This window comes from Molothrus aeneus, chromosome 1 (genome assembly GCF_037042795.1).
Source record: "Molothrus aeneus isolate 106 chromosome 1, BPBGC_Maene_1.0, whole genome shotgun sequence".
Classification (NCBI taxonomy): Eukaryota; Metazoa; Chordata; class Aves; order Passeriformes; family Icteridae; genus Molothrus; species Molothrus aeneus.
The window spans coordinates 36088862-36115269 of NC_089646.1; the positions used below are offsets into that span (position 1 = coordinate 36088862).

The 26408-nt window shown below is 40.8% G+C and overlaps 1 protein-coding gene across 1 annotated transcript in view; it reads left to right on the plus strand.

Annotated features, from left to right (window-relative positions):
* Nucleotides 1-1019: 1019 nt before the first annotated feature.
* Nucleotides 1020-26408, plus strand: part of PLCL2 (phospholipase C like 2) — a 100166-nt gene continuing 74777 nt past the window's right edge. The window contains exons 1-2 of the mRNA XM_066555107.1: nucleotides 1020-1256; nucleotides 1930-2473. Coding sequence (XP_066411204.1) covers nucleotides 2159-2473 — 315 coding nt within the window. The 5' untranslated portion in view covers nucleotides 1020-1256; nucleotides 1930-2158. The remainder of the gene's footprint in view (nucleotides 1257-1929; nucleotides 2474-26408) is intronic.

Genomic DNA, 26408 nt, shown 5'->3' on the forward strand with positions numbered 1-26408 from the left:
TGATCTCCTGAGGGCAACTGAGGGAACCTAAATTAAAACTGTAGTGCTTTCATTCGACTATAATCTGAGTCAAGCTCCTGCATTAAGCCAAATGCTGAAGGTCAGATGGTGTGGGCCATCTTAGGTGTCTCTTTGCTCAGTGTGACTCTTTGCACTCTTATTTCTGTGATTTCCAATTTTGCTCATGTTCTCAATATATTGTCTCCCAAACTGACTCAATTTCTGAATTCCAAGCAAAGGGCCAAGTGCCTCAACTATGGCATTTCATTTCCCTTTATTCAACTTAATCGTGAAATATCAAGCTCTTGCAACATGCAGCTGTGTTAAGAGGTAAAAATAAATATGCAGCTCTCTGAATTACTGCTCTTCCACCAAGTGCCTCCTGTTTGTCTCATATCAAACCTAAACGAGTGTGTATCGGGTACGTGAGGGCACGTCGGCCGAGCATGCTGTATTGTGGACACGCTTGAAGGCAACCATCAAATTGCAGTTTCCGTTAAGCTTTTAATATTCCAGCACTCCATCACATTCGTTCCTTTAATAATTAACGGCTCTAATTGGACTAATTGGGCTGTCAGCGCCCAGTAGGGCCGTTCCAGCCTTTCCACCGCCGCCCCCCGCCCTTCCTGCGCGCCCGGGCGGCCGCAGCCCCTCGGGTGGGCAGGGGCGGGTGAAGGGCCCGGGGCGCCGACGGGAGGGGCGGGAGGAGCCGCCGAGCCACCGTCCGGCGCGGAGGGGAGCAGAGGATGCGGCCGGGAGCGGGGGGCCGGCCCGGAGCCCGGCCGAGAGGCGGGAGCGTGCGGAGGAATCCTCCGGTGAGCGCGGGGCGCGGGAAGGGGCGGGCGGGTCCTGCCCTCGGGCGGAGCGCCCCCGAGCTGCCGGAGGGGGTGCTGGCGGCGGGGCCGCCAATCCGCGCGGGGCCGGCCCTGTGACTGGCGGCGGCGGCGGCAGGGGGGCGAGCCCGGATCGTTCGCTCAGCCTTCCCCGGAGAGTTTCCTCGCGGGGGCGGCCGGGGCTGCCTCTCCCTTCGGCGCTGCCGGCGTTTCCCCCCACGGGGCTGCTGCCGAGCATTGGGCCGGGGAAGGCGGCGACGGCGGCAGCAGCAGCAGCAGCTGAGAACGAGGGAAGCAGCCACATGAATCAGTTTCTCTCTGTATCCGGCTCCGGGCAGAGGCGGCGACCATAGCGGGGAGGAGGGGAGAGGGGAAAAGCGGCTCCTGCAGCAGCGGCAGCCGGGGGCTCCGCTCGCCGCTGAGGTGGGTAGCGGGGCCGCAGCGTGCGGGCGGCTGCGGGCGAGGGTGCCGCGGGGGCCGGGGGCGCCGCTGCTGCCCCGGCCGGGCTGTCTCCGCTCTAGAGCGGCTGGATGTCGGCAGGCAGCGGGAAGGGAGAAAAGTTGCCGAGGGCGCCCGGGGGCTGCCCCGCGGGGCGGCGGCGGCGAGCCTGCTCGTGTTCCGCCGCTTCTGGCCGCCGGTAGTGGCCGGAGAGGGGCTGCGGCGAATGGTCCCCGCCGTGCGTGGGACGGGCTTTCCCCCGGGCCGGGGCCGGAGGCTTTGGGGCGTGTTGTTCTGCAAGTTCTCTTTTCGCTCCCGCTTCGTTGCTTCAGCGATTGTGGGTGTCGCTGTATCAGGGTGAGAAAATACCGCCATCAACGCGTCTCGTTTTCCCGGCTGAGCAGCCCCAAAAGCTCCGTTCCTTCGGTCCCCTCCAGCCTCCCGCGCCCCGTGGCGGGCCGGTCGCTGTCCCTGTCCCCGCGGCGGGGCTGCGCTCGGTGCCCCCGGCGGGTCAGGGGTGTGCGGGCGGGGACCCCGGAGAGCCCCTCTCCTCCCACGCGTGTCCGTGTGTGCGCGCAGGGCAGCGCGCCGCGGTGCGACGCTCCCCCGCCTCGTGTGAGGACCGGTTGTCACGTTTCGTCTCTTTTTCCCTCCCCAGGTGCTGCGGGACTGGTGCTCGCCGAGCCGCCACCGACACGTTTCGTCCGTCCCCCCTCCCCTCTTGGAGCTACGCGGCCTCGGCTGCCAAATGCGCGGGGGGGAGAGACTTAGGCTCAAAATCCCCCGATCGTAAATAGAGAGAAAGCGGAAGGAGAGGCACCGCCGAGCGGCCGCGGGAGGAGGGGAGGGGGGCAGCGGCGGTGCTTCTGCCGTAGCCAGGGAGGCTGATGGCGGAGTTTGGCAGCGGTGGCGGCACCGGCGGTGGGGGGCTGCCCTCCTCCCCGGGGCCGGTCCAAGGCAAGGTGGCGTTCAAGGCAGGAGATGGGGAAGGAGGAGGAGGAGGCGGCGGTGGCGGGAGATCCCGCTTTGACAGTGCGGGCAGCCGGGTCTCCAACGGGGACTGTGCCCAGCCGGGAGCCGGTGAAGAGCCGGGATCAGCTCCTCCTGCAAGCCCGGAGAGCAGCAGCAAAGAAAGAGGATTTTCCGCCAGTCAACAACGAGAAGGCAAACCCGGCATCCCCCGGAGGAGCAGCATAATTAAGGTAAGAGCTCCTGCTCCTCCCCATCGGGGTCTTTTTCTCTGTGATAGAGGCAGGGAGATGCGGGCGATACATTGGGCTTACAGAGCCTTGGCTCTAGATGAAAGGACAGGCAGCTTTTTTCTTTCTCTTTTTTTTCTCCCCCCTGTGGCGAGGGGACTTGATTTTTCCTTTGTCAGAAGTGGACAACGGTGAGAGGATGGCTTTGTATACATCCACGCTCGGGGGTAACAGGGCGTTGTGTTTTGAGGTTTATTAAAGTAGAAGGGTCTAACTCCTGTTAGGGAAGGTGAGAGAAACTAGCTGGCTTGTGACAAGACAACATGGGCACCAGCCTGGCAAGGAAAGACGTGAATTGCACAGTATGCTTGTTATTTGGGATGCACCTGTGCAGAGCAATTTAGTGGCTCCATTGGCTTGTGTGTGTGACAGGCACACAGCAGGTGATGAGACATTCAGGCTCTCATTGGGCTGGGGGTGGGAGAAGGTATATAATAGGGAACATGCTTGTTAAAAATGACAGCTCGTTTAGCAGTAGGCTGAGTTATACTTCACCTATAGAAACATCTTTATAAGTAGCTCTGCACATTCTGAACGCTTATGTTTCAGCTTGAAAGGTAGGGGGAGCATCAGTGGTAGAATGTAGCTTGGGCAAAAAGGAATGGGATTTTTTTAAAAATACAATTATTTCTACCAAGACGCTTGTTTTGGTTTCTTAAATTCATGGTTCCTGAGATATATGTTGGGTTACCTTTCCCACTCCAATGAAAATGTTGAGAGAGCACAGAGAAATTGCTCCAATGGTATAACAGCTGTGAAATGAGGCACAACTTCAAGTACTTAAGATCTGAGTTTAATCAAGATCAGCTAGATCTAAATTAAGCTAGATGTGTTGTCTTCTTAGATATTTATATGCTTCCAAAATCAGCTGTGGTAGGCTGACCTTGACTGGATTCCAGACACCCACCAAAGCCACTCTATCATTCCCCTCCTCAGCTGGACAGGGAAGAGGAGGTAGAATGAAAGGCTGAAAGGTTCATGGGTTGAGATAAGGACAGGGAGAGATCTCTCAGAAATTACCGTCAAGGACAAAACATGACAGTAATTTGTTAATTACAGTTAATTTGGGGAAACTAATTTATTACTAATCAAATCAGTATAGGATAATAAGAAATAAAACCAAATCTTAAAAGCACCTTCCCTTCATTCTACCCCTGTCCTGTGGTGCAGGGGGATGTGGAAGGAGGGTTGTGGTCAGTTCATCACACATTTCTGCAGTTCCTTCCTCCTCAGGGGAGGACTCCTCACACTTTTACCCTGCTCCAGCATTGTGTCTCCTCCCATGGGAGGGACCATGAACTTCTATAGCCTGAGTCTTACCCACAGAGTGTATCTCTTCATGAATGGCTCCAGTGTGGCTCCCACATGGGGTCACAAATCCTTCCAGGAGCCCTCTCCAGGTTGGGTTTCCCACAGGGCTGCAGCCCTCTTCAGGCATCCAGCTCCTCTGCCATGGAGTCCTCCATGGGCTGCTAGGGGACAGCCTGTCTCACCCTGGTCTTCTCTGAGTCTGCAGGGAAATCTCAGCTCTGGCACCTGGAGCACCCCCTCCCCCGCCCCTTCACTGACCTCGGTGTCTGGAGTGTTGTTCACTTGTCTGTTGTCCCCCCCTTTCTCTGGCTGCAGTTGCTTCTGATCAGTGTTTTGTCCCTCCCCTGTTAAGTCTGTTATCCCAGGGGCACTGCCACAGTCACTGGTGGGGCCGGCTTGGCCATCTGGGAGCTGGCTGGTGTTGGTTGTGTCGGTCATAGGTGAAGCCACTGGCAGCTTCTCACAGAAGCCACCCTTGTAGCCCCCCTGCTACCAAAATCTTGTCATGCAAACCCAAGAGACATTCCACCCCTTATCACTAAAAACCACATCCATCATGCAATCTTCACAAATGTCAGTCGCATCAACAGAAAAGAATTCCCCACGCCAAAATCAAAACCAGCACCATCACAACACCAAACAAAACACACACAATTCACCACAGTTAGAGCATAAATTTCACACAATCAGTCCGTGTTTTACCCATTATCTCTGTTGTTCTGTTGCTTGGATAGAAAAATTTGCAGAATATCAAGAATATCAATGCACAATAGTGTATTGAAAGTTGTGTTACCGTCTCCTGGGCCTTGCTTTAAAAACCAAGGGGAGAGCAAGGGCAGTGAGCAGTGGAACACATTTGACAGGCTGTACCCACCCTTCCTGTTTGAGCAGTGATGCTGGGCGTGTGTGTGTGTGTGCTAAAGAAATCATAACAATGGACAGGGGGCAGCTGAGCTCAATATTGGAATAATTTCATTCTTCACTCTTTTTTTTTACAGGTTTTTTACTTCTTAACAGTTTCTTGTTTCTTCTGTGGTACCCCAAGAAAGACAGTAGTGTTGTTTGCAGTGTGTACCATGCTGTTCTATTACTCTGTAGTGTATGATTTAATTATTCTGCAACCTTCTGCCTCTCTGGGGACCAAGCAAGGTCATAGTACCTAGGGATTTGTGATATATTAAGATCAAGAAGCATGAGATAAGGAAATAGGTTTTGAATTACATTTCATGGATACCCGAGTCAAGGTTCTTAGTTTCTACAGGAATGATAGCACTTTGGAATACAAAATTATTCAACTTTCTGCTGTTATTGCTGCTGAATACCATTTTGCAGATGTGAGCAGTAATCTGTGCAGCAGCCAAGAACTGATTGCTAAAACTTTCTGTTATTATTTGAATAATTATCTCAGGTGGAAAAATGTGGCAACACTGCATTTAAAGTTATGTGGTCCATATTTATTTTAGATATGACTATTGTCATACTTCTGGGAAAAATCACTTGTCTAAATATATTCTGATTATGATTTTGCCTGCTTAGTTCAGCGGTTCAGGTGGTTTGAGTCCAGGTGTGTTGGTGCCTGGTTTTCACTATGAAACCTTATGGAATATCTGGCATGGGTAGTAAACCTGAAGATGCTTCTTGCCTGCTCTTGTAGAACAGAAGTCTGTAAAGAATGGGAAAAGTAAGATGTAATATGCTTTTGGAAAGTGTTCCTGGAGTTTTAATAGCTCATAACTGCTCTTAAAGAAGATACAAGGTAACCTTAAGGAGCGGGTCTGTTCCATGCAGATGTAGATTTCATACATTCATGCAAAACATGAAAAAATTGATTGCCTTTCTTGAACCAAATCTGAGGTCCAGGGACTACATTCATGCAAAACATGACTTTGTAGTTGGTATGTAAAATGCACCTTTGTGTAATATCTAGTACTTAAATGTTTTGTCTGCCAATTACTGTGTAGGTGCTTGGGTCACAAACGGAAATTTGGCATTTGAATAATAGTTCTAATTCAGATTAAATTCTTTAGAACCAAATGTTTGTGCATGAAAATCAGGAGCGCAGATCCGTGTTTTATTTTGGTTTCAGTCTGTGCTTCCATTGGCTGTCTATTTTCATAACTCTGAGAAGAGCAGTTGCTGCCTTTTTCCCTTTCCTTTCTCACTTGCAGTGTCTCTTCCCTTTTTCCAGTAGCTCCATATTTTTTCCGTCTTATTTCTTTTGTGCACCTGTTAATTTTGACTTTTTCTTTCTCGTTTGATATAATATGATTTACCCTTCGAGGCTGAGGTGTGACCTAGGATGATGACAGGTGCTGCAGCTGCTATTACTGGAAAAAGTAACGCAGTCTTTATACATAGTAGTTTACTTGGCCTTTCACTCTCATGTATCAGCTGTATTTAGGCTGAAAGGATTAAATTGAATTTGTAGCAATTTGTATTGAATTTGTAGCAATTTTTTTTATGGAATCATCTATTTTATTGATTGCCTTTGTTGAACCAAATTTGAGGGCCAGGGACTATATACATATGTTTATAGAGACTTTTTCACTTTCTTATTCTCTGTATTTATGAGATTCTGATTTTTCAAGAGGCAATAGTGATGATACATTGTGCATCCGTGGGATTAAGGCTCTTGGATACCTGACTTGTGAACTAATTTATATACCACTTGTTTGTATGTAGCGGGTTTTGGGGTGACTGTTTTGTTTCTCCATAATATTTTCCTGATGCAGCTAGCTGTGGTTTCCTATTATGTAATTTCCTACAACATTTCCTATAATATTCTGTGAAAATAATTTACATCTTGCAGTTCAAAGTGGGTTTAAGCATCCTGTGAACTTTTCTTAGCTTCTCTGACAGCTGGCAGTGAGCTTGCTTTATTTTTGTGTGAGGTTCCTCCACGCCTTTCTTAAAGAGACTTTGAGGTGGTAGGCGTTTGAGAATCTTTCAGGCAGCTAGTGACTTGTGGTGTATGGGTATGTTTCCTCAGAGCTGCCTGCTTCCAGGGGTGTCCAATAAATGCTTACAGAACCTCATGGTTTCCCAAAGCTATAGACCTAGACAGGAAGAGATCCATGGGGATAAATATGTCTTTGTTAGGAGACAGGTTGCAGTAATAAAATGAGAATAGATACACTTAGGAGAGACTGCAGTTATTTAGGAAGGCAGCAGTGAAAAACACGTGGAGAAAGGCGGCTTTAGCATTCTGTGAGCAGGAATGTTTTTATCAACATGTGTGTGGAAGCAAAGTTCAGGGTGGTTTTTTTGCATATACCAATACTGATCGCAGTGTCAATAAATTTCTTGGCTGATGACTTAAACAAATTTGCATCTTTCCCTTTTGCTTATGTGTCTAAACTCAAGCTTTCATTCTGTAAAGTCATGTACTTGCTGAGCATTGTAAACTTCTATCTTTCAAAGGCTGTAAGAAGAGAGGAACCAAATTTAGCAGGTAGATACTCTGGGGTATAATTTTCAGCAGAGCTTTGCTTTGAAACTAAACATATCCGTGTCTTTCTATGACAGGGGATTTAGACAGCACGTACATCAAGATCTTCTTTCTTGTTAGAGTGCCAGAATATGTTGCTAACTTGTTCAGTCTTCTGTGATCTGTAGTTCATACTGTAAACCCATTTGTATCAGGTGTAAAAAATATGAAAGATGGAAAATGTTGGACAGTGTTTTCTACAACTATGATTGTTTTAAAGGCTTTAATATAAACTCTTTTGCATTCATGGTAAGCTCTAATGTAGCATTTTTAGTGGACTTAGGTTCTCTGCAGTCCGAAATTATCTTAGCCGCAACGTTTACAAGTCTTCATGGAGGCCCAGGAATAGGTCATACATATTTGGATTCCATCTGAAAGAATATCAAGGAATTAGGTTGCTGGACACAGTTTAAAGTATATGAAATTACCTGACTTTCAATCATTTTTCATATTGCAAAGAAACCTGTGTAATGATGTAAGTAAATTTGATTTGGCCCAAAGATGCTAAGGTTCCTTAATTTCAAAGAAAACAGCCATGGAGAGGAAAGAAGGAAACAACATATTTGGTTTACTCGTGCCCTTCCCCTTGGAAACAAAATGTGACAGTATCAGCTGAATTCCTTCTGGTTACAGAAGATCTTTGAAAGAAGGACATGGGTGTCTCAGCAGTACAAGATATTTTGCCTAGAGCACATGTGCTAATTGACACCAAAACTGACAGCACAAAAAAGGCATATATTTAGGAAAGAAGGCTGTGATAGTTGAGCACCCCTACATCTTACCCTGGACAGCCATTCAACTATGCAGCCAAAGTGTCGTTTTTTCTGAGAGGCAATTTCTGGATTTGTTTTTGTTTGTTTCTTAGCTTTTTTTTTTGTTTTAATGCAGATCTGTCCTATATCTCTGGTTTGTCAGCATGAGAGACCTGAATAGCTACTTGCAGCTCCATGAGTCCTGCAGCTGTCTTTTAGAAGGTGCTGTCTCTGTGATTTGTTGGACTCTCAGCTAGATTATAGAAGGTTACCAGCACCTATCCATATTTGTATTCCTTCTCCATCCTCTACTACTGATTTTGTACTGACTTCCTATTTTTTTAAAAAATTCAATATTTTGGAAAGAATATTTAACACCATAAAGAGCATATCCTCTGTGATACAAAAGCTCTACACCTTAAGTATTTGCATATATACATTAGACCTATGTATCAGGCAGTTTCCTACTTGTTAACTGTGACACTGTGTGCCACAGCCACTGAGTGGGTATGTTGTGCAATGTATTTTATTGGCATGAGTAGTTTCTGTAGACCACAGTAATCAAAATTTTATTTGGAGATATGCAACACATAAAAAAAAGTTGTTTGTAGAAATGTATACATGAGGATGCTGCCTTTATGTGATTTAGTTAGCTTATATACCATAGTCCATGAAGAGAAGTACTTTTTCCAAAAGCTGACTTGAAGCAGGCTCTTAATTTGGATGAATTTAGCTTCTCTGACTTTTCTTCTGGAAGAGCTTATCTGTGTATTTCTCTTGACTGAGTAAAGAGCTTGGCTAGTGTGAATAATAACAACTCCTCCACTCCCTCTCCCCACAAAACCTTAGACTATCCACAAAACATGTTCAGTCTGTTCAGTGGTGAAAAATTAATTAATGGAATTAAAAATCATTATGAATACCTGATGAGATTTTTACTTATGCCTATTATCAGGCTTGATCAGTGACATGACTAGTTTAACCTATTTTTAAACTAGGAATTAGAGCAGTGGTGTCCTGCCCATGGCTCACAAATAAGACACTGTGCTCCCATGATTTGACTACATTCATGGAAGATTAAAAGAATTTAAACAGAGACTGACAGGACAAATTAATAGTGTAGTTTCCCAGCCTTTGCTGGTGCATGGGTGATATTACCATCAATGCTTGTATTATTTGCACTGACTCTGTTAGGAAAAACCCTTATATAAAATTTACCAATTATCAATCTCTAAGGGCCAAATTAATTTGGAAGACATATTATTAGTACATGGATTCTAAATTATTTATCTTTTCACTCAAACGTGGGATTGTGTTCAAAATTTATATGTGTAAATATAAACAGATTAGCAGGTCAATTTTGGGGGACGAAATATATATAATAATTTATGTGTAATATACATGGAGAAGAGGAAATTATAAAAATGTGATAAAAATCAGCAATGTATATATATTGAGGAAGGTTTAAAAATCGGGCTGGAAGAGACCTCAAGAGGTCAGTCTATTCTGCTCCACTGCTCTGCTACAGGATCAACTGTTAATAAATTTCAGTTTGATGCTTTTGTCTTTTAATCACCTTTTCATTATGAACCTTCTATGCAGGCTGCTGCCTGATTGCTCCTCTTTGTAATGGGCAAAAGCAATCATCTGCAAAAAACTTGTACTTGTCCTACTAACTGCATTCTAATTATTTCAGGTTATACCTTCAATTTGCCAGGTTCTTTCTAGTTTTAACTTACCTTCCAACATATATGCAGCTCTTCCACCTTCAGGTAAACATCCTGTTTTAATGATTCTCTCATTTTATCATATGTGATATGTGATTTTTTTTTTTTGCTGCTGTTGTTAAGTGATTGTAAACTTTGGTACAAGATCAAATTATATATTCCATGGTTAAAATAAAAATTGGTTATGTGTAATCTTTACCACCTTTAAATAGAGCAATATGGTGTTGCAGAATCTAGTTCAAAAATACAATTTATGAGAAAATATTATTCCTTCTAAATATATTAAAATAATTGTTGGTAAGTACAAATTGATGATATTATTATTATTACTGGATTGCAGCATTGGCACAAAAAGGGCCCTTTGGAAGGGGCTGGCTTGTTTGTGTTTAAGGAGAGTAAGTAGCAAGTGGCCTCTTTCCCTGTTTTGCAGCTGTGTTTACGAAGAGTATTGTTCCTGTTTTACAGTGGATCTTCACATCTGGCATGCCTTTGAAACAAGGGGCAGTGCCATGCTGCACTTGCTTTTCCCTGTTGTAGAGGACTGTGCACGAAGCAGTCCTTTGAAAGGATTGTTGCCCGTCCTCTTGACTGCAGTACATCTCTTAATATCTGCTTAAATTGCTTCTTTTACAGAGCTGTGTGTACAGACTCAACTGTCCCTTGTTTCTAAAGAGGAACATCCCTGATTCACTTGTTTCCTCCTAGACCACAAAACATGAATGGTCAAAACACTGAAGGGTGCATTAGAGTGAGTGAGTGGAAATTGGCAGTACTGAGGCCACAGTGTTACCTGGTGCATCCTTGGGAAAGTAAAATAGCTGTGATTCATTTCTGCCTCTCTTGGGATTCCTTCTAATGTCATTTGGCCTTTTGGAGTAAGTAATAAAATATCCCTGAGTACTTCAGATTGTATACGGTGCTTAGGGATCTTTTCAGATACCAAATATTCACATTCTGGAAATAAGTGGAGGCAGACAGGAAGTGTCTTTAAACAAACAAACCAACTTCTTTTCAGAACAGCAGCTGACAGTTTTATCAAATGAACAATAAAAAATAGCAAGATATTAAGCAGGATTTCAAAATTAAGTGTAAAAATCTTTAACAAAAGAAACTTGTTTAGGTGTTTCATTTTGGTATAAGAAATCGGTACCTTACAAGTATATAGGAGATAATTAATATTATGCCTGTTAGTGTAATGACTAATGTCCTAATGCCTTTGGTAGCATTGATTTAAATGGTTTGATATTTCCTTTAAATTATGAGATAATCAGTATTGCAGAATACTGCTGCTTTTTTTGGTAAAAAACACATCCACAGAATTTTCAAGATACTTTTATGGCTGAGTTTCTGTGATTATAACTTTTCCCCCTATTTTTTTATATTTGTTTTTTTTTTTTTTCTTACCAGCATTATTATTTTGCTTACACTAAAAAAACCCAGAGCATTATACAGCTCTGTGTGTGCTTTGATGTTTTAGCATCTGCGAACATATCCCCCTCCTTTACTGCCCTTTTTACTGTAGGAGAGGAGAGGAAGAATGATTCTGAAATTCTGCAGCAGCAGAATGGTCTGCATGGGTTTTGTTTTGTGAAGTACCTCTTATGATGGAAAAGCTGGGAGGTTTTATATATTTAATTACCTAGTTCCTTGTGATAAAAGAGTTTCATGTGTCCAACTGTTTGCTCTAGCTGCATTCCATAAAAGTAAATGTGAATGGCTGCTTATTTAGAAAAATATAATCTCATTGCTTTGTATTACCAAAGTGTAGTTTGGACTAAAAGGACAGGAATTCAGCTTGTGTTGAAGCTTTTGTTAAGAATGTTTTCTTTCCTATTGTTGGGGGTTTTAGGATAGGCAGTTATTTATTGATTTTAAGTAACTCCTGTGAACAGTACAGGAACACAAAAAAAAATGCAAGACAGTGACTTTGTATACTCTATCATGCTTCTTTGGTACCTATTGTAGCAAATGTTAGTTTCTGAGTTGCTGAAATACTTACATTATTGCAATATTGACGTTTACAATGTAAATACTTACATTTTTGCTACATAAAGCAGGAAAAACTCAATAATAGTTGGAAATAAATTACTTCAGGAAATGGCTTGAATCAACTGAAATGTATTTTGTTGTTTACAGAGACTGGTCCCTAAATAATGATTTTTTTGAGATATGTTGATGGCAGTTTGTTGCAAAAAGCCAGGGTTATTCTAGAGTTCAAGGCTAATATTTATGTGAAATGAGAACGTATTTAGGCATGGCACGTTACTACCACATAGTGGAGAAAGCTAGATCAGACATGAGTAGTTTGAGTCCCTGTATAATAGGATTCCTTGGTTTTGAAGACCCCCCCCTTCCAAGGACTTTACATGGCTTATTAGATGTAGTACATTTGTTAAACCCAAGTGTCCTTTAACTTCTCGTTGTTCTTCCCAGTTGCAGTAGTTGCAGAGATGTGTTTCACAAGCATTGTTGGAGGTTAGCACTTTTCAGCTTTAATAATGTGTTCCATGTGCCTCGTGCTTGGTCCTTCTTCAGGGAGCAGCCAGCCTGGTGTGGAATCCGCTCTGAGAGTGGTGGTGTAGTGGGAAGGCACCAAATGCTTTCAGTTGTTATAAGAATTACCTTGTGGTATTTTGTAGGTTTAGAAGGATACTGTGGAATTGATAGCATTGGTCTTTGGCACCAAATGCTTTCAGTTGTTATAAGAATTACCTTGTGGTATTTTGTAGATTTAGGAAGATGCTGTGGAATTGATAGCATTGGTCTTTGGCACCAAATGCTTTCAGTTGTTATAAGAATTACCTTGTGGTATTTTGTAGATTTAGGAAGATGCTGTGGAATTGATAGCATTGGTCTTTCACTGGCCTGCTTGGCCTCGATCCGGTTCGTGTCTGTCACCTCATCTGTTGTGTCACCCTGCCTGCTCGCCCCTCCTCTTCTTGGCTCTCTCTGCATCCTTCATACAGCTTGGCCTTCCTGCTTCAGCAGTAACAGCCTGGCCACACTCTGCTTTTTGTCTGGAACAGCTGCTGGGGAACCTTTTATTCCCGGCAAAGGGCTGGAGCAGAGCAGAACTCGATGTGCTCTGTGCAGTCCCTGGTGTCTGCCTGTGAGTCCCAGGAAAGGAGTGATGAAAGGGGAGTGCAGAGCCCAGGGCAGGGTGCTCAGCCTTCACACTGGGTTGGAGCGCCACAGGCTTTGGGGCTTGAACCTGTGTGTGATGAAAGCTGGCTGCACAGCTTGGGCTAAATGCATCAGTTTCCCCCAGCCTTCAAAAGCTCTCCCAGCCCTTGTGAATTTTAAGGATGGCTGCCTGGGTCAGGCTGAAAAGTCCATTTGGCTCATGATGTTGCCTCCAACAGGAAGAATGGAAAAAGCCTCCTTTCCTGACATCTGCTTCCAGCCTTAAGTGATCTGGAGCTAAGGCACATTTAATCCTTACAGGTGTTTTTTTTCCCCCCATTAGTTTTCAAAGGCCAGTTTGACTTTTGGCAGCTTTTAACATCCTATGGCAGTTTCTTAACTAAATGTTGTGTGAAGAAGTCTTCTTTTTCCCTCTTTGTTTTTTTTTTTCTTTGCATGGTTTTACTAGGCAGCTTTTTACTTGTTTACCTGGTATCCCCTGGTTCTTATGTTAGAACAACACTTTCTCTTTTACACAAAGGAGCTGAGAGGTGTTCCTCACATTTGCTTCATGTAATTTATTTTTCTGGACTAAAAAATCTTGATGTTTTAGTTGTTCCACCTATTGAAGCTTTTCTATGCTTTTTTTATTCTGGTGCTCTTTTATATATATTTTCCCTTCTGTTTTATTCATTTTTTGCAGTGCAGAACTAAAATAATACTCCAAATGTGTGCCAGTCAAATGTGTAGATCCACTGTAACATAATGAAGGTTTAGCAATATTGTGATACTAAATTGGACCTTAATTTATTTATTTTTAGTGTTGTCATCATCAAATATTTAAATGGTATCACTGCTGCTAATTGGCAGTGGGAGAGTGCTGTTAAAACCTTTTGCTAAATATTTAAAACCTTTTTAAAGAACTGTGTAAGAAGGGCAGTGCTGCTGCTGCTACTTCTGTTGGAAGTGGCTGCCATTCACATCTTTGCAGGAGACAGTTGTTCTGTTAGAAGTCTTTTAAAGTGTCACAAAGTCTTTTCATGGTGCTGGTGACAGCATTGCTGATTAGCACATTGAGCTTGTAGCTGTGGTTGACTTTCAAGGTTCATGTCCAGCACTCACGTTAATGGATTTTTTTTATTCAAGCTTTTTTTTCTTTTGCTTTATAATGTCTGAGGCTCCTCAGAATGCCTGTGTCAGAGTCCAGAAGAGACAATAAGGCATTTTTATTCTTTAGAAAACTCACACAAAGTACAACGAGATCTGATAGCTTGCTGAAAATAGAGCATCTAAAGTTTCTCTTCAGAGAATTATTCAACTGAGGATTAAAAAGATTATTAAATACAGTAAGCAACGTAGGACAAAGATAACTGGAAATTTGTGTCCCACAAGATTGATACAACAACATTATCTTGGAAGGAAATCCCAACACTGTTGCTTGTCTTTTTCCTTTGAGGAGGGAAACTGGTTTTTCTTTTTGTTCTTCTTTACTTTCTCACTACTGTAAGAAGGAAAGTAATCCCTATTAGCCTGCTCCTTCTCACTTGGGCTGCTCTGTTGACACATACCTTGGTTACTCCTGAATTCCTGCAGATTTTTGAATCCTCAGGCTTTTGTGTGACCATTTTGTGACAAGAGTCCAATGTCTGACTCATAATTTCTGAGCATCCCTGTCAGCAGCATTATCTTGATGCAATTAAGTCTCAAAGCTTCAGGTAATTCTCCTGCTTGTTCTAAAATGTCTAATTATGTGCTGTTTTTCTTCTGTGTTTAAGTGACATGCACTCAGTTGGAGTAGCAAGAATAGAACATGACATGGATTTTCATTTTTTTTACATGTGGAAATTAATATTTCTTTTCATAAATATTGAACTTAACCTCCAAAAATAGTAATTTAGGAGTTCTTGCCTTGCTGGGAGAAATTTCACCATTTTTTGTCCTGAGAATTGCTGATGAATTTTTATATTAGTTGGAAATCATAGCTCAAGTATATACTTTCAGTGGATTCAGCTGCAGAAAATATATTTTTTTTCTTCTACATCTAATGCCAAAATTCAACTCAGTCCTTAGTGGATATATAAAGTTCACTATAATCATTTGAGTGCCTTGTGATTAAAGCTTTGGCCAATAAAAATGATTTACAAGATTAACCACTTTCCATATACCTAAGAATCTTGAATTAATTTTATTTAAAAGAAAAGATTCTAATGTTTAGATTTACAACACGGTCTGCAAACTGTTTCTTCATGTATTAGAAGTATTCTGAAGTGAATTTATTGAATTGCTGAATTCATTTCAGGTCTTTCTCACTTTTTCTGGTGAATTTAGTAAAATTACATTAAGAGATGCCATTAACTAAATGCATCTTTTGCTGGGAAAAACCTGTCACCTGGTGTTTTAACCTTGTGCCTGATTATCCACCATCACAGAGGCTTTATGTAAATTTGCTCAGTGTACTTCATCAAATGGTACCTTTGGCTGAGGTGATGGAGAAAGAAGATTTTTCTGATGAATTCTTTTAAAACATAGCATAACTGATAAATGTTTAAGAAATTTTTGTGTGAAATAAGTACAAATGAAACTTTTTTTTTAGTATAAAAGACAAATGAAGAGCACTATTATGGTTTTTCCCTGTTTGGTTCAGAGCCTTATTCCTAGCTGCCATGTCACTGCATTTTGAAAGAATCAAAATTAATCGTGGTAAAAGCTACTCCCTGGTTTTTTTTTTCCTTACTATTTAAAATGTTTAGAATATAGTTCTATATTCTAGAAATGTACACCTTATAATTTTCTTATTTTAAATGCCTCATCTGCACTACTTACAATAGTTAATGGGAATAAGTCATGGGCTTCTGCTGAAAACTTCTGGTGGCTGCTTTTATCATAAGCCAGGTGGGCTTTTGGGTTTGTTTCTTTATTCCAGGATTTTTCTAAAATATAATACAGACTGAACTCTAGGCCCAAGAAATCTTATATAATTGTTAACAGTGTAGTTGCATAAACCTTCCTCTTTTTACCTGCTTAGGAGACCTTGGTAACAAACTTCTGGGAGTCCCTGCAGCACAATGGAAATTGTATTGGTCCTGCACTGATCAGGAGCTTCTACAGTTAAAGATTCTTAAATGCTGTTGTTGACAGACAAAACTTCAGAAAAAAGAGCAAGGCCTCAATTCAAAGCTCTCAATTTGTTATACTAGAAAGGATGAAAAAAAGCTCTGTATTAGTTCAGGCCAACAACTTGGCAGGAATTTAAATCTGAGTCCAAGGTTCCTGAAACCAGAGGCTTGAGAATGCAAGCAGGTTGCAGGGGAAGGGAATACAATGATTTCACAGACAGCTGAGGTGTCAATCATAGTCACAATGTTTAAAGGAGTTACTTGGAAAATGTAATATTCCATATGATAAGAAACAGAAAGAGGTATGTTAGGTGTGGAATATATTCCTTGTTGCTAAGTAGGGCAGTTTTTGAAAGCTGGTGAAAAAAAGAATGGATTTTTGGTTGTAGGTCAGGATGGGTTTTATGCAAAGAATAACTTGACTGAATGAGGCAAAATATTTTCTAGTCCTTTTCCTACAACTTTGGTAGCTCATAGTTTTCACAGATTTCAGCACTGTACAGCATTGTGGAAAGCTTACATTTACTAGTATTTTGCTAGTGGTGGTTTTATTTCTTTCTTTCTTTTCTTTTTTTTTCTTTGTGGAATATCAGTTAATTTCTTGCTGCTAAGTGTTTTGGGAGATCTTATTGTGAAAGGTACTGTTGAGCAGCAGCAAAATCCCTCTGTGGCTCGTCAAATCATCTTGCAGCACTACAGTGTATGAAATGAAAGTGACATTTCTTAACCCTCTTTCTGAAAATATGGTTCTTTTAATGACAATTCTTAGTTTATAAGATTTCTTTTTTAATATAGACAGAATAAAACTTGTGTCTAATATTTTTGTTTTGTTACTACCCTATTTTTAATAAAAGTTATGGTCATCTCAGGGAGCAGTCTTCTTCCAGTGGGGAGACAAAACAAGACTGCCATTCTTGCACCTGCTATGTTGAGGAAAGGGAGAGAGGCAACACTTCGGAGAAAATAAAAAATGTTTGAACTTGTGTCGTGCATTATTCTACTGCTAAGAAATGTTCTCATCCAGCTGTGTTGAGATCATACAGGAGAACTCTCTCCACTATGTCTGTGGTCATTCTGTGCCTTACATTAGCTGCAGTTCTCTGAGGCAGAAATTGTGCTGCTTAAAACTTCATTTCCATCTCTGTTGTCTTTGTAGCTTGCCAAACTCATTACTTGTTTTAAATAAGCAATGAAAAGCCATTTCTTCTTGCCTCCAGGAAATCTTTGTTTTAATGTAATTTGTTACTGTAAAACACAATAAGAAATGTACTAAAAGTCTAGGAGACTTTGAACCAAACTGTTACTGAAAATTGTACTTATTTCACATTATGACTTTTCTTTCAGTATTCACAATAGATGACTGGGAGAAGGTGACACCTGCTAGAATTTTATAACACTGTTTTGCTTACATGTAAAAATTTAGAATCACCCCCTCCCTCCTCCCCAAGACAGAACCCCCACATTTTAAGCTGTAGCTTGAAAAGTGTCAGAGTTTATGGGCACCTTTTCTCCTGTTCCTTGCCCAAATTATTTTCGAATTCCTTACTGAAGATACTTGTTATACTTAGCTGTCATAACCTGTTTTACTTCAGTTATTGCAAAGCTTCTCAGGTCTGAGGCATTTGTGTTCCACTTGTATATCATAGAAAACCAAGATCTCAGAAATCTATGTAAGGGGCAGAAGCATCATCAAGAAAATCTTTCCTAACAAATGCTTCAGGAAGAAATATGGCAGTTTTCCAAACAGAGGAAATAAGCAAATGATGCAGAAAGCTGACTTTTGAGGTGGCATAATGTAAATCCTTCACTTCTAATTCTGTCCGTGTTTCCTTTTTGTTTTTTTTGTGATTTTGGTGTTTTATGTTTTTGGGGTTTTTTGTGTGTGTGACACTGGAAGGTCTCTTGTCTGGCCTGAGTGTTATGTGAGTTCTAGTAATTGACCTGTGTTGGTAGTGAAGAACAACAAAAAGAATAGAGTAATTTTATTTATCTCTACTACAGCATTATTTTATTATATGTAGTTCTTGATTTTGTAGCATGTATATTCACTGTGTATCACCCCATGTTTTTAAAACATTTTCTTTTTTCTTTAAAGGTAGTTTCATAAGGTGGTGTTATTTTCTGGGGTCAAACTTGTAAGCTTATTCTATTTAGTGTGATATGCAGGATTAATTGAATAGATCAGTTTTAGTTTGGTGGATATATATTTATAGATGTGTAAAGGGGAAGATGAATTTACCAGGAAGACAAAATACTCAGTTTAGTATGAATGAATCATAACTTTAATTTTCATTATATTTTTTCCTGATTCATAGGAATGTTCTTGCTTCATAGGGCTCATTGGAAGAACCAGATGTGGGAAGAGAACAGAATTCCCTTGCATTTCAAATTGTCAATATAAGCTTAAAAGCAGAGATATTTAAACTATTCTTTATTTAATTTGAGACTTATTAAGAATAGTTACTTTTGGGGTTTATTTCATGACTTGGGGCTTATTAAGTACACAGGAAGAGAATATTGTATTGCTGTGGTGTTCCTAATGGGCCAAGCAGCATCTGGTACATTGTGATACCAGTTTACTGTTCCAATAAGTTTGTATTGTTAAAAAACCATGCAACAAAGCAGGTCACAGCCTTAAGGGAGAGTGCTTATTTAAAGGAAAGAGAGAAAGTTACAGAATTCTGAAATTTCACATTTTTGTGCTCAAGTTCTTTAACATTTCATTTTTCTTTACACTTTCAAACAGCCAAGGATAAAGGAAATGGAAAGTATCTCAAAACTACCTTTGAGCTACAAGGGGGAGTGGTTTTAAGCTAAAAAGAGATGTCGATAAGATGCTAGAAAGAAATTCTTTATTCTGAAGGTGGTGAGGCATTGGAATGGGTTGCCCAGAGAAGTTGCGGATGCCCCATTCCCAGAAGTGTTCAAGGCCAGCCTGGAGGGGTCTTTGAGCAACCTGGTCTAGTGGGTGACATCCCTGCCAATAATGGGGAAAGGAAGGATTGGAACTAGGTGGTCTTTAGGGTCCCTTCCATTGTCAGCCATTCTGTGATTCTATGTTCCTCCTGGGGCCATCCACAAAGGTGGTACTAGGATTGTTGCCATGATTTGCTGCAAAGGCTGTCTATGCAAATTCCTCAGCAAAACACTTCCATCCAGCTTGTGTTACTCTTGGAAAACAAAAGGTGGGTGTTGGAAGTTCCTAAACTGGTAGTCATGATCTGTTCTGTTCATTGGTGTGCTGTGAAGCAGGTATGACAGTGCAACAATCTCCATAGCCTGAAATGGATCAGAGAATAAATTAAAAACTGGAATATAAATTAAAGTCAAACACACAAATAAACAAATTCCTAAATACACATATTTTCATAAGCTGTGTGAAGTCTTCTGTTAAGAATGGCCTTTTCACATCTAGCCCATCATCCTATCTCCAGTGGGCCAGCAGAGGAGTGCTTGAAAGCAGGCTCTGAAGCATGCAAGGAGGGCAAAGCTGAAGGTTCTCTAGGCAAAGGATAAGCAAGAAGACAGAATAAACTGATGTGTGTGCCCACTAAATAGATACTAGATGGGGAAACTCTGCTCAGAAGAGTACAGGGAATGCAGATTCTTGGTTTGGTAAAGGCCAAACTCTCAATAACTGAGAAAGTTATTGAGAAAGATAACAGTGCTGAATGTCCAGGCTTCAGTGTCCCTGATCCACAGGCACTGGCTGGATTCTAGCACTGGGAAGGACAAGGTAACAAAATATCACATTGGAGCCCCTCTGGCAAGCCAGGTGCTTCCCAGTGGCTCACCTGGAGGATATGGTGACACTGGGGCCAGTGTAGCCGTCCCTCACTGCTGCCTTTGCCTCCTGGGCTGTTTGGTCCTGGAGCTGTTGGCTGCAGGGGATGTGTTGGCAGCACAGGGGTGCTGGGTGAGAGCTGCAGCAGGCAGCCAAGCATCCCCCTGGGCAGCCTCCTCACCTCTGTGGGGGTGAGAGGCCTCAGGGAGGTGCCCAGGTGCTGGACAGCCCATCAAGCTCAGCCATGTGTGGAAGCAAGGACAGCAGCCCCTGTTGTCTCAGAAGCCTCAGAGTGCACAAAGCAGGAGACAGACACTGAAGTGCTTTGACTTTTCATTATTGAAGTTCAGTGCTTCCCCCTGCCCTGCTTTTTGCAGGGAGAAGTGCAAGGATGAACTAACCTGTATTATTGTCCCTCAATAATGACCTAGTAGTTTTTCAGTGACCTATTGCACAAGGGTTCTTGGAGTGAGCAATGGTATTCTCATATTTAGTATCTAATTTAAAGGATAGGTTTTGCTCCCATTTTTTCCCCCGGTTTCTTTTTCAGCCCTGTACACTTTGGCATCTGTAGCACAACCTGTGGCTCAGAGTTTTGTATCTTGGATGTCCTGGTGAGGAATAGGTACCCACTCTTTTTTATTTTGAATCTGCCACCTGCTAATTTCATTTGATGTCTCTTTATTCTCTTTATAGGGTGAGATGGTGAGAAATCATCCCTTACTGGTCTTTGTTTTGCTTTGTATTCTGATGCTACATTTGCTCTCCTATAAAGTAGTCAGGTGTGATATATAGATTTAAAGATTTCTTAGGACTTTGGCATCTTATTTGAAACATAACAGCTGTCCCATGTACTTGGAAAGAATTGAAATCTTTTATTGATAATGTGCTGTGTCCCTCAGCTTCTTTTTCCTCAGTATGTGAAAGTAGATTGGTTGCACCTGAAATCTCAATGCATATGGATCTTGTGATATGTTTTGATAGAGTTAGTTTATCTGATTTAACTGTAAGGCACCTCTCATGGATAGCAGAATCCTCTACACTAACAAATTATTTTGACTCGATGAACTTTTGTGCTGGCAATAATTTCCCAGTGATAGTCTTCATTAGCTGGAGTTTCTGAAACATCTGTCACATCAACGTCCTCCTTTAAGGTTTGGCATTCCTGTTTCTCCATCTTGTTTGTCTGCATTATTTAAATGTCTCTGTTCTGTTTTATCCTCTGTCTCTATTGAAGTCTAGTCACTTTCTATCCTCTCTCTTATTTGAGTATATAGTGTTAGTGTGGTAATTCCACAAAGGATTAATAAACTATGAGCTATTGAATCCTTCACAGCTTTTCTCATGGATTAAAATTTTAAAGGTCACAGGAAAGTATTGAATTAAATCACTGACACTGTTCTTTTTTGGTTTAGAGGAAGCCTTCTTCTAGCATGTTCTCACTCTCTTTGTTCCAATTTCTACAAATCTACTTGGAATTATTCTTCCCAGAATTGCCCTCTCTCAGGAGATAGTATATTACTTATTCTCCTCCCCTTCCATTCACCTCTTTCACCCATATAAGAAAAAGCCCTTAGCTCTGAAAATGATTGGAACAATTTGATGACTTGTGCGTGTGGGAGAGAGGAAAGTTATTTTCTTCATTCTTGATGCTTTTTTCTCTTTCTGAGGAGCTCAAGCTAGCCTTTTGTTAACAGAAATTGCTTGCTGCTTGAATCCATTAGCAAAATTCTTGCATTGAACTTAAGATACCTGTGGCAATCTCATGGTGGTACTGAAATTATTCCTTCACACTCAGCAGACGTGGGAATTGTGGTGGGTACAAGAGAGAAAAATGAGCAGAAAATCTTTGCTTGTTGTCCATAGTGTTTAGTAATAACTGATGGGAATTGATAAAATCCAGTTGATCTGGAGAGTCCTTAGTAGGTCAATCTGAATTACTTGCAATTGAAGAATATTCTGCAGAGGTGACAGTTCTCAGTGTTTATCCCTAAAAACTGAGGCTGCAAGAGAAGTTTTCTTCCACAACTCCTGATAAGGATTTAGGCTTTATTGCTGCCGTGTATTTATTATTAATTGAACAAAAGAAGAGATAAGAATGGTATTTTATGGTATTTTTGTGCTTTTTTAAAACCAGTATTTTTTATTTTTAATTGTAAATTTAAGTTCAAACACAGAATTAAACACAAACCCCAGAATTGTAAGTAAGATGATCTTCTCAATCTGGTTGCTTATAATGACAGTTTCTGCCTGGAGGATTCTTAGGAGTTACAGTTTTGTTTTCAAGTGAGAATTTTTTTGTTACTTTTGATACTAGTTGGATGCTTTGAATCCCAGTCTATGTCAAGAACTTTGGGAGAGCCCTCCTTTTCTCCCAAGGGAAATGCAGAGAATGAATGGTTCATCAGAAGATTGTTGGACATGTTTTCTGTCTAGAGTACTAGAAACCAGAGATAAATTGGAAGTAGAATCTAGAAAAAGCAATCTGTACTGTGACTGGTTAGATTAAACAAATGGTAGTTTCTGTGGTACTGAGAAAAAAAATGGAAATGCTTTGGCAACACAGCTGTTGAGCGACGTGGTAAAATGACTCCTTCTAACTTAAGGATCTAAAATTATTTCCCTGATTTATAGAAATATATAAAGGTTTAGTATCAAAGTAATGAGAAGAAATTGAAAAAAACTGAGTTGGTAAGTTTTCTTAGTCAGATACTTACCCATTTTGTTATTTCTCTGCAGCATTTTTCTTGGCTGTTTTTTCTCCATGTTTTTTTTTTCCTCTAAATATTGGTATTTTAAATACAAGAGAAGAGTGTTATTAATCCCAAGAAGATGCCAGTGATGATCCTTTTAGCAGAAGACAGGGTTGGAAAGGATCTTAAACTTGCCACGTGTAGTGGGTTGGTTGACCTTGGAGGGCAGCCAAGCACCCACACAGTTGCTCACTTGCCTGCCTGTCCCATGGCTACAAAAGCAAAAAAACTGCTGCTTTAAGATAAAGACAGTGTAACAAGTGAAAAAAAGAGGAAGGAAAAACAAGTGATGCAAAGGAAATTACTTTTTACCTTCCACAAGCATCTTGGTGGCTCTCAGCAGTCTGACCTTTCCTTTCTGCTGCCTGAATTTGGTGGCTGAGCATGGGGTTATACAGTGTGTAATGCCCCTTTGACCAGCTCAGGTTATTTCTTCTGACTCTTTTCCCTCCCAGTTTCTTGTCCACCCCTAGCCCATTTGCTGGAATGGGGCCAGAGTGAGGGGGTGAAGAAGGAGCCCTAACTCTGTGTAGGCACTGTCCAGCAGCAGCCAAGGAATTGCTCTTATCCACACCCTTTTAAACACAGGTCCAAAACACAGCTCCATACAGGCTGTGGAGAAAATCAACACTGTCAGCCAGACCATGGGTTTCCCATGTGCCAGGGTGGAATCATCAGAGTAAAACAAGTCTCTAAAATAAATACATGATTGAATGGTCTGGAGTTTTTCTCTGCATATTTCAATTTGGTACACTGATGTCTTTTAAATAAATCTCTTCTGGTGGTTTGATGTTGATGAGTGCAAGGAATATGATAGATTTGTGATCAGAAACCTTTGTATGGCTACTATGGCTTGGAAAAGTGATTGCATGTAAATGCTCAACAGTTCCTCAGAGTACTTAATTTTTTAAGTATTACATACATTAATTAAAAATTTTGCCTCAATCTGTCATAGAGATTGAATCATTGCAAAGCTGGCACAGTGTTCAGGCCATCAAGCCTGGCTTTATAACTGCTCGGTCCTCAAACTTCCCTGGATGCTGCTAATGGCATTTTCTGTCTTTTCTACAGTCATAGATGCATCTCCCTGTCATTTTGCCAGTTCAGGATAGTGGCATTCATAAAAAAATCTTGAGTCTGCCATGTATTTTCAGCCTTAACAAGGAAAAAAATCCAGATGTTGGTCATTGGGCAAGGGGTAGTTTCACTCCTCTCAGTGCCAGAGAGCTAAAATCTTCATGGATTTTCAAAGTACTAATTTTAATAATAGTAACAAAAGAAGACTTTGATCAGTTCTACATTTCATTTCACAATCTATCCAGTTCATCAAACTTCCTTATAACTTCAGAAATCACACATCAGTTTTTAGGAATGTAGGTCAAAACGTCTGATAAGATAATATTTTAATAACATTGTAAAACAATTGCTTCTGAACTATAAAAAATTGTCTTGAATTCTAAGAAGAAGTGCTATGCCTTGTAATCAAAAGTACTTATATTTGGGAAAAATAAGCTTATCTTTTACATAAAGACTGTTACACAGAAACTGTAGAGAAATTATCATAGTTATTGTTCCATTGTTCAGGCTGATTTATATCCTTTATAATTGTTATACAGCTTAACAGGAGTTAGAGAAATAGGTATTTTGTATTGTAGAGATTTTGTATCTCCTATTCTTCTTTTTCTGTGTGTAGATATTTACAACAGAACCTTAAGCTGACTGATACTGAATGCCTTTGTGTATTTTAGTTTGCATAAAAGTTTGGTTGGGATGCTTGACTTAATATAAACTGTAGTTAAAACTAAAAGTTGTTATCTTTGTGTAAAAACAGCTAATGATTTCTGATTCTCTTAGTTATTCTTCAGCCTATATAGGTTTTTATAAAAGTATGATATACTTAGAGAAAATGCAAAGCTTGACTTGAAGTCTTTTCCTGTAACTTAACTACATTGGCACAAATAGGTGCAATTTTATACGTGAATTGTTTTGAATTAAATGAGAGAGACACCAAGTGCTAAGTTAGCATTAATTGAATTGGCTTACATCTATTACCGCTTTCTGTAGCCATCAGAATATTGCCAGCTAACGTGCTCTTTGGTTGACATGTGAATGCATATTGTACACTCTCTGCTTAATATTTCTTTGAATATTTTACAAAACAAGGCAGACTAATTTTACCTCTGTTTTGTTGCAGAGCTCAGTGTGTGAGTGCCCTTAGCATCTCACGCTCTTCTTGTGGTTTTGTGCAACACAGGTGGAGGGAACGCCCTTTTGCCCGATCTTGCACTTTGGTTTGCTGTGCAGTGCCCTGGCTTTGCTGAATGGGTGAGGAGCTGAAACAGCTCACTGGGAGGCTCGAGAAGGGAAGGCAGCTGGACACTGAGCTGTTACCAATGGAAAAGTGCATTCCCGAGCCTGGCACAGCCAAAAATCTATCTGAATGCTCTGTCTGAAACATTAGGCAGGAAAGGTTAAAAAGAAGCACAGTAATAATACTGGAAGCAGGAGAAAGCAGTGCCCAGAGAGTGTTGGATTTATCCTCTGGCCAGTTTTCTTTCTTGCTGCAGAAGGACAGGGTGTGAGCTGCAGACTGTGGTTCATTCACACCACATTGAAGCTGCAGAGAGAGGAGTGCTGAGCTATCAAACGAGTTTTGATCAGCTGTCTCTAAAATGACAGATAGTTGGGTTTTTTTGTTTGTGCATTGTTAGGAAAAGTTCTTTACTCCTACTAAGGCATGTTGGTTCTATTAAATATGGTATCTTCAAACTGGAAAAGAGATACTGCTCTTGTTTTAAGATTTGGGAACAGAGCAATATTGTTAATGCTGGAACCAAGGACCTTACCCTGTTAAAAACAATACTTTGAAATTGCTATTTTTATCATGTGTTTCCTTGGCGTTTTTACACTCATTCCTTAGTTGTTGTAATTTAACATATAAAACTTGCCAAAGTTAAAGGCTGTGGGAAGAGCATGGTTCTTAATTAGCATCCATTTAGAAGTTAGAGAACAGTGGGGCGGGGAGGGGGGAGGAAATTCACTTTTCAGAATCTAATAATTCTTCTGGATTCTTATACTATGTGTTACTATGTTCTTAGTCTTTGAAGTATAAAATCTTGTCAGTTTTTTTAAAATGCTTGGAAGCTTAAAAATAGAAAATGATTACATTTAATAGATGAAGGTAGAAAGGATTTGTGAGATGTTGTTGCATGTTACACAGCCAGCTGTGTGGGTTTTTTTGGTGGAGTGCTGTAATGAAGAGAAGCCTTACTTATATTGCACTTTGCACTCACTAAAGCAAAAGTAAGCAGCTGTTATATGGCTCAGTGTTAAACATATTAGTGCAAGGGTCATACCAGTAAAAGCAAAAAATTAACTTCTGGTGTGGTGTATGAGAATTTTTGCTCGTGCTGTTCTGAAAATAAGATCTAACCTGAAAGGTAGTGTTTGCTAATTTTAAACAGTGACATAATCATCACACTTTTCTGTATTGCCTCCTAAGGTGTGACTGTGAGTAGCTGGCTTCCCCCTACCTTGTTAAGCTTACCCATGGAAGGAACCTTTTCTCTAGATTCTGAGGTCAGCTGAACAGCACTGCTTTTCTGACTTGTAGACAGAAACAATAAAAAAATTGCAGATAAGCTTTAGTACTTTGTTTAAAAAAATTGCATGACCAAAACCATTTGTCTGAGTTGCAGGAGTATATCGTTTGAAGATACCTGAAATTAAAAATATAACTTTTCCATTTCTTTTCAACTTTTATCAGACTGCTTGTAGAGTTTAGACAAGGAGCAGTATGTTAAAACACAGTAAAATGATAGCAAA